General features: G+C 55.8%; 1 protein-coding gene across 1 annotated transcript; it reads right to left on the bottom strand.

Annotated features, from left to right (window-relative positions):
• Positions 1-1,755: 1,755 nt before the first annotated feature.
• Positions 1,756-7,757, bottom strand: TTC36 (tetratricopeptide repeat domain 36). Its single transcript, XM_038754681.1, has 3 exons — positions 7,518-7,757; positions 5,694-5,927; positions 1,756-2,104 (listed from the first exon to the last, which is right to left on the bottom strand). Exons 1-3 carry the CDS (start codon positions 7,636-7,638, stop codon positions 1,839-1,841), a joined length of 621 nt encoding a protein of 206 aa, XP_038610609.1. The 5' UTR covers positions 7,639-7,757; the 3' UTR covers positions 1,756-1,838.
• Positions 7,758-8,619: the final 862 nt, after the last annotated feature.

Raw genomic sequence — 8,619 nt, 5'->3', positions numbered from 1 at the left:
TGGGTAGGGACCATCTCTATATGTTGCCGCCTTGTACTTCCCAAGCGCTTAGTACGGTGCTCTGTACACAAAAAGCGCTCAATAAATACGATCGACTGAATGAATATCTGTACAGATTTATTACTCTATTTTACTTGTACATATTTATTATTCTATTTATTTTGGTAATGATGTGCATCTAGCTTTAATTCTATTTGTTCTGATGATTTGTCACCTGTCCACATATTTTGTTTTGTTGTCTGTCTCCCCCTTCTAGACTGTGAGCCCGCTGTTGGGTAGGGACCATCTCTATATGTTGCCGCCTTGTACTTCCCAAGCGCTTAGTACGGTGCTCTGCACACAGTAAGTGCTCAATAAATACGATCGAATGAATGAATATGTCTGTACAGATTTATTACTCTATTTTACTTGTACATATTTACTATTCTATTTATTTTGGTAACGATGTGCATCTAGCTTTAATTCTATTTGTTCTGACGACTTGACACCTGTCCACATGTTCTGTTTTGTTGTCTGTCTCCCCCTTCTAGACTGGGAGCCCGTTGTTGGGTAGGGACCGGCTCTTTATGTTGCCGCCTTGTACTTCCCAAGGGCTTAGTACAGTACAGTACAGTGCAGCACACAGTAAGCACTTAATAAATACGATTGAATTGAATAAATACGATCCAGTGAATGAATGCATCCCGAGCCTCAGGGGCCTCCTGGCACCGTGCCTTCTCCCGCCGCCACCCGACCTGTTCCTGGGAGAGGCTTTCCCAATCAATCAATCAATCGTATTTATTGAGCGCATACTGTGTGCAGAGCACTGTACTAAGCGCTTGAGAAGTACAAGTTGGCAACATATAGAGACAGTCCCTACCCTTTCCCGCTTCCCCGGTGGGCCCACAGACTCTGACCAGGCCCCAACCCTGATGCAGTGAGGACGCTAGCTCTCTCACCTTACCTCCTTCCCCTCCCCACAGCACCTGTATATATGTTTGTATGTATTTATTACTCTATTTTATTTGTGCCTATTTATTCTATTTATTTTATTTTGTTAATATGTTTTGTTTTGTTCTCTGTTTCCCCCTTCTAGACTGGGAGCCCACTGTTGGGTAGGGACCGTCTCTAGATGTTGCCGACTTGTACTTCCCAAGTGCTTAGTATGGTGCTCTGCACACAGTAAGCGCTCAATAAATACGATTGAATTGAATTGAATTGAATAAATATGATGAGCCCGCTGTTGGGTAGGGACCGTCTCTAGATGGTGCCAACTTGGACTTCCCAGGTGCTTAGTACGGTGCTCTGCACACAGTAAGCGCTCAATAAATACGATTGGATTGAATTGAATAAATATGAGCCCACTGTTGGGTAGGGACCGTCTCTAGATGTTGCCAACTTGGACTTCCCAGGTGCTTAGTATGGTGCTCTGCTCACAGTAAGCGCTCAATAAATACGATTGGATTGAATTGAATAAATATGAGCCCACTGTTGGGTAGGGACCGTCTCTAGATGTTGCCAACTTGGACTTCCCAGGTGCTTAGTATGGTGCTCTGCTCACAGTAAGTGCTCAATAAATACGATTGGATCGAATTGAAACGAATTGAATAAATACGATCCAGTGAATGAATGCGTCCCGAGCCTCAGGGGCCTCCTGGCACCGTGCCCCCGCCCGCCGCCACCCGACCTGGTCCCGGGAGAGGCTTCCCCGCTCTCCCGGTGGGCCCACGGACTCCGACCAGGCCCCAACGCCGATGCAGAGAGGACGCAGGCCCGGCTGGGGCAGAGCATCTTTATTGGGAGGGGGCGAAGGAGGCCCAGAAGACCCCCCGCACCGGCCCCGGGGTGGCTCGGGGGGCTCAGCGGCCCTGGCCGGCCGGGCCCCGCAGGTGCCCCATCATGTCGGCCAGCATGCGGTTGCAGAGGGCGGCGTAGGGGTTGAGCAGGACCAGCTGGCGGCGGGCGAAGGGGCTGCCCAGCCGGGCCGCGCGCTCGAAGTCCTCGCGGGCGTCGTCCTCGCGGCCGTCCAGCCGGGCCAGGAGCCCCCGCTGCACGTAGGCCTGGCGGGCCACCCGGCCCCGGCCCCGGCTCAGGGCGATGGCGCGGCCCAGGTCCTGCAGGGCCCCTGGGCGGAGGGGGGGAGGCGGGAGGGGAGGTGGAGGGCACACGGGAAACGCTCGATAAATACGACTGATTAACCAGTTGACCGATGGAGCCTACGGGCGAGGCTGGCGGCCGAAGGGGCCATCAGGCCGGTTCTAATCTTAGAGGCCGCAGAGGTCTGGGACCTGGGTTCTAGGCCCTGTGGGAGGCAGCGGGGCCTCCTGGATACAGCGCGGGCCACCTGTCTGCTGTGTGACTTCGGACAAGTCACTTCACTTCTCTGGGCCTCAGTGACCTCATCTGCAAAATGAAGTGGACAAGTCACTTCTCTGGGTCTCAGTGACCTCATCTGCAAAATGAAGTGGACAAGTCACTTCTCCGGGCCTCAGTGACCTCATCTGCAAAATGAAGTGGACAAGTCACTTCTCCGGGCCTCAGTGACCTCATCTGCAAAATGAAGTGGACAAGTCACTTCTCCGGGTCTCAGTGACCTCATCTGCAAAATGAAGTGGTCAAGTCACTTCACCGGGCCTCAGTGACCTCATCTGCAAAATGAAGTGGACAAGCCACTTCACTGGGCCTCAGTGACCTCATCTGCAAAATGAAGTGGACAAGTCACTTCACTTCTCCGGGCCTCAGTGACCTCATCTGCAAAATGAAGTGGACAAGTCACTTCTCTGGGCCTCAGTGACCTCATCTGCAAAATGGGGGTTAAGACTGTGAGCCCCATGGGGGACAGGGATTGTGTCCGACCTATCTTGTGTCTACCCCAGTGCTTAGAACGGTGCCTGGCGCTGAACAAATAATAATAACAACTGCGGTATTTGTTCAGTGCTTACTATTCATTCATTCATTCAATCAATCGTATTTATTGAGCGCTTACTGTGTGCAGAGCACTGGACTAAGCGCTTGGGAAGTACAGGTCGGCAACATATAGAGACGGTCCCTACCCAACAGTGGGCTCACAGTCTAGAAGGGGGAGATGCCATGCCAGGCACTGTACTACGCGCTTATTACTCTTATCCTGGCTCTGCCAATTGCTTGCTTTGTGACTTTGGGCAAGTCACTTCTCTATGCCTCAGTTTCCTTAACCGTAAAATGGGGATACCTGTCCTCCTTTCTGTTTAAACTGTGAACCCCATGAGGGACAGGGACTGTGTCCGGCCTATTTAACCTGTTGCTTCTCTAATGCTCAGAATAATAATGGCATTTGTTAAGCACTTACTATGTGCAAGGCACTGTTCTAAGCGCTGGGGGGGGGGATACAAGGTGATCAGGTTGCCCGCGTGGGGCTCACAGTCATCATCCCCATTTTACAGGTGAGGGAACTGAGGCTCCGAGAAGTTAAGTGACTTGCCCAAGGTCACACAGCAGGCACGTTGGCGGAGTCGGGATCCGAACCCATGACCTCTGACTCCAAAGCCCGGGCTCTTTCCACTGAGCCATGCTGCTTCTCTAACAGTGTTTGATGTAGTAAATGCCTAACAAATACCATTTTTAATAATAAAAAATCCCTCCTCATGTGGCCACTGCGCAGAGCTGCCCTTTCTGGCCTCTGCCCACTCCGGCCTTTCCCAGCCCATCCTTCCGTGCCCCCCGGGCTGGAGCCAGAAAGGATGGGATGTCCGGGAAAATCACCCGCTCTTCCAACCCTGGCTTAGAAGTCATTGTGAGAGGTCTTTTCATCCCTTAGTAATAATAATAATGGCATTTGTCAAGCGCTTACTATGTGCAAAGCGCTGTTCTAAGCACTGGTGGGGATATAAGGTGATCAGGTTGTCCCACGTGGGGCTCGCAGTCTTCACCCCCATTTTACAGATGAGGGAACTGAGGCACAGAGAAGTCACCCAGCTGACAAGTGGTGGAGCTGGGATTAGAAACCATGACCTCTGACTCCCAAGCCCGGCGCTCTGCACACAGAAAGTGCTCAATAAATACAACTGAATGAATGAATCCCTCCCCTCACCTCCAAGCCCACGCCGAGGCCAGAATGGGAGGCTCTTCCGTTAATGACTCCACAAGACGGAGCCTTGTTCCTAGGATAATAATGATGGGATTCGTTAAGCGCTTACTATGTGCCAAGCACTGCTCTAAGCGCTGGGGTAGATACAAGTTAATCGGGTTGTCCCACGTGGGGCTCACAGCCGTCACCCCCATTTTCCAGATGAGGTCACTGAGGCCCAGAGAAGCGAAGTGACTTGCCCAAGGTCACACAGCAGACAAGTGGCGGAGCCGGGATTAGAACCCACGACCTCTGACTCTCGAGCCCGGGCTCTTTCCACTGAGCCACGCTGCTTCCCTAGGCTGAGCGTCCAGCACCCACCTCTGATGGAAAGTTAAGCCGCTGTCCGCCCTGAATCCCTCCTGCTGCATCTAAAGGCCCTCTCTCCCTTTGGGTCTGTCCTCCAGGGAAGCGGAGGATGGGGGGGCTTGGCTCCCCTCCCCTCCCCTCCCCTCCCCTCCCGTCCCGTCCCCTGTCCCCCAGCTTTCTCTCTGCTCAGCTCCTTGCCCCTTTCTTGTCAACTGCAGCTGTTCCTTGCGGCCCAGCCTCCTTGGGGTCCCCCCTCCGCCCCCCTCCAGCCTCCTTGAGGTCCCCCCACCCCCAGTCTCCCTGCCCCCCAGCCTCCCGGAGTACCCCTCCCCCCAGCCTCCTTGGGGTCCACCCATCCTCTCCCTGTCCCCCCAGTCTCCTTGGGGTCCCCCCATCATCTCCCTGTTCCCCAAGATCCCGGGGTTCCCCCCCATCCTCGCCATGCCCCCCAGCCTCCTTGGGGTCCCCCCCTCCTCTCCCTGCTTCCCAAGATCCCGGGGTCCCCCCTCCTCTCCCTGCCCCCCATCCTCCTTGGGGTCCCCCCACCTATCCCTGTCCCCCCGCCTCCTTGGGGTCCCCCCCATCCTCTCCCTGCCCCTCAGCCTCCCGGGGTCCCCCCGCCTCTCCCTGGCCCCCAGCCTCCTTGGGGTCCCCCCCACCTCTCCCTGCCTCCCGGCCTCCTTGGGGTCCCCCCCACCTCTCCCTGCCTCCCAGCCTCCTTGGGGTCCCCCCTCCTCCCCCTGCCCCCCAGGATCCCAGGGTCCCCCCTCCTCTCTCCGCCCCCCAGCCTCCTTGGGGTCCCCCCACCTCTCCCCGCCCCCCAGCCTCCTTGGGGTCCCCCCACCTCTCCCCGCCCCCCAGCCTCCTTGGGGTCCCCCATCCTCTCCCTGCCCCCCAGCCTCCGTGGGGTCCCTCCATCCTCTCCCTGCCCAGCCTCCTTGGGGCCCCCCCACCTATCCCTGCCCCCCAGCCTCCTTGGGGTCCCCCCCAACTCTCCCTGCCCCCCAGCCTCCTTGGGGTCCCCTCACCTCTCCCCGCCCCCTAGCCTCCTTGGGGTCCCCCCCATCCTCTCCCCGTCCCCCAGCCTCCTTGGGGTCCCCCCACCTCTCCCTGCCCCCCAGCCTCCTTGGGGTCCCCCCACCTCTCCCCGCCCCCCAGCCTCCCCGGGGTGCCCCCCCATCCCCTCCCCGCCCCCCGGCCTCCCCGGGGTGCCCCCCCATCCCCTCCCCGGGGGGTCCCCCCCCATCCCCCATCCCCCATCCTCTCCCCGCCCCCCCGGCCCCGGGGGTCCCCCGCTGACCGTGGGGGTCGTGGCCGAGCCTCCGGGCCTGGGCGCGGTTGTTGTAGGCGGAGGCCCTGTGGGGCAGGAGGGCGATGGCCTGGCCCAGCCGGTCGAGCGCCACGCTCAGCCGGCCGGCCTCGGCCGCCCCGACCCCCTGCGCCTCCAGGGCCTTCGCCCGCTCCAGCAAAGCCCCCCGGCACCACGACGAAGACGGGGAGGAGGAGGAGGACGACGACCACGACGACGAGGCCTCTGCACCGGGGGGGGGGGGGGACAAAGGAGAGGCGGCTTTAACAATAACCTTGGCACCTGTGAAGCGCCTACTGAGCGCCCAGCACCTTGCCAAGCGCTGGGGGGGTTACCAGGGCATCAGGTTATCCCACGTGGGCCTCACGGCCTTCGTCCCCATTTTCCACTTGAGGGAACCGAGGCCCAGAGAAGTGACTTGCCCCAAGTCACCCAGCTGCTAAGCGGCAGGGCCGGGATTCGAACCCACGACCTCTGACTCCAAAGCCCGGGCTCTTTCCACCGAGCCACGCTGCTTCAACTCGAAGAGGGCAGGGTTCCGGCCTACCTACCCCAGGGGGCTCTCCCGAGCGCTTGGTACAGTGCTCTGTGCACCGTAAATTCCACAGCTAAATGGCGCTTAGTACAGTGCTCTGCACACACAGTAAGCACTCAATAAATACGATTGAATGAATCATCTGAGCCCCAGCCCAGACTGAGCCCCCTCCTTCCTCTCCCCCTTGTCCCCCTCTCCATCCCCCCGCCTTGCCTTCTTCCCCTCCCCACAGCACCTGTATATATGTTTGTACAGATTTATTACTCTATTTTACTTATACATATTTATTCTATTTTATTTGGTTTATATGTTTTGTTTTGTTGTCTGTCTCCCCCTTCTAGACTGTGAGCCCACTGTTGGGTAGGGACCATCTCTTTATGTTGCCAAGTTGGACTTCCCAAGCACTTAGTCCAGTGCTCTACACAAAGTAAGCGCTCAATCAATACAATTGATTGATTGTTGGGTAGGGACCGTCTCTCTCTCTCTATTTTTTTTACTCTATTTATTCATTTATTTATTTTATTTGTACATATCTATCCTATTTATTTTATTTTGTTAGTATGTTTGGTTTTGTTCTCTGTCTCCCCCTTTTAGACTGTGAGCCCACTGTTGGGTAGGGACTGTCTCTATATGTTGCCAATTTGTACTTCCCAAGAGCTTAGTACAGTGCTCTGCACATAGTAAGCGCTCAATACGATTGATGATGATGATATGTTGCCAACTTGGACTTCCCAAGCGCTTAGTCCAGTGCTCTGCACGCAGTAAGCGCTCAATATATACGATTGATTGACTGATTGTTGGGTAGGGACCGTCTCCATATGTTCCCAACTTGGACTTCCCAAGCGCTTTGTCCAGTGCTCTGCACACGGTAAGCGCTCAATAAATACGATTGAATGAATGAATGAATAAATGGGAGTTGCGGGGCTGAAAGAAAGGGAAAAAGGAGGGAGGTAGGACTTCCCAAGGACCGCCGCCAGGACCCCCGGCACCCTCTCAGGCCTACGGGGGCAAGGGTCAACTTCGGGGGGCGAGGGGACTACCCCCGTGGGATGGCTGGGTCTGTCCACCCCCCGATCCCCTCGGGACGTTCCCTCCAGGGGCGGCACCCTAGTAGCCCCCCACTCCCGTCACCCGCCATTCTGCAGGTGGGCAGACACGGGGCACGGTGCCGGAGGAAGGGAGCGAGAGGTGGGTTCTCTCTCTGCCCCCATCTCCCCCGGCCCAGCCCTTTCCATCTTCGCGTCCTCCCGGGGGGCCGGACCTCCGCCCGCCCGCCTCACCTTCCTCTTCCTCGGCCCACTGGTCCTCCTCCGGCCCCAGGTCCAGGTCGGGCACGTCTCCGAAAGGGGTGTCCGGGTTGAAGATGGCCCGCAAGACGGCCCGGTCATTGGGCGTCCCCATGGCGTCCGGCGAGGAGGAGGCCGCCGCTGGCGATGGGCGGTCGGTCCGGCCGGGAGGAAGGACCGCGAGGCCTCTGGCCGGACAAAAATTCCAAATATTGACTCGGAGGCCCCAGGAGAGCGGCTGAAGGTCGGGGCGGCCACCCTCCGGCCCCTCTCCCCCCCCCGGACTGACCACCGCCGCCCAGGAGAGAGGGAGACCACAGAAGTCTGCAGCAATAAACTGGACATGTTTATTAATTAAACTATCACTTAAATAAAAAAAAGTGCATAGAAAATAAACATGTTTAAAAACTCCTTTGTTTTTACAACTATGTACACTTTTTACTTTTACATTCAGTCTTTCGTAGAGAGCTTTCAGCATTATTATTGTTTTGAACTAGTAAAGTATTCTCCTTCGTCCCTGGGGCAGGGAGTTAACACTGTTGGACTTTAGACGCGTTTTCCTGTTTCTTTTCTTTTTTTTTTTTTCTTCCCCCCCTCTAAACCAGAAGCTTGGAAGAACACAAGGAAATTAAAAGAAAAAAAACCCAACAACGAAACGCGATTTGTTATACATGATAAAACTGTCAGGAAATGTCTTATTTCTAGAACAGAAGCTTGTCGCCCGTGAGCTCTTGAAACGATTATTCGACTACCTGTATTTCTAGAGACTGTTTAAAGTTCAATAAAAAGAAACACCACAAGTATATTTTCTTGATTGAAAGACGGACCTAAGTACCTCAGGACAGGATACCAGAAAAGCACGGAACACAACTGGGTTTGATTTTTTTTTTTTTCTTTTTTTTCCCTAAATGCAGGCGGTAACCCCGACACTCATAACCAAAGATAGAGAAACAAGAAGTACAAGGGACCAACCGGTAACATCGACAGGCAGGTAAATCCTCAGCAGAGACGCTCTGGGGGCGGGGGGGTCCCCACCGGCTTCGGGCTGGCGTTTTCCCACCCCCGCGAGCGACGGTAACACAATCCTTATCTATAG

The sequence above is a fragment of the Tachyglossus aculeatus genome, chromosome 11, assembly GCF_015852505.1.
Source record: "Tachyglossus aculeatus isolate mTacAcu1 chromosome 11, mTacAcu1.pri, whole genome shotgun sequence".
Lineage (NCBI taxonomy): Eukaryota > Metazoa > Chordata > Mammalia > Monotremata > Tachyglossidae > Tachyglossus > Tachyglossus aculeatus.
This window is presented reverse-complemented; position numbering and strand designations above follow the sequence as displayed.

Coding starts and splice junctions, on each gene's coding strand:
- TTC36 (XM_038754681.1), bottom strand. CDS start 7,638: ATGGGGACGCCCAATGACCGGGCCGTCTTGCGGGCCATCTTCAACCCG. Junction 5,928..7,517: donor GTGGGCCGAGGAAGAGGAAG/GTGAGGCGGGCG, acceptor CCCCCGGTGCAG/AGGCCTCGTCGTCGTGGTCG. Junction 2,105..5,693: donor GCTCGGCCACGACCCCCACG/GTCAGCGGGGGA, acceptor CCCTCCGCCCAG/GGGCCCTGCAGGACCTGGGC.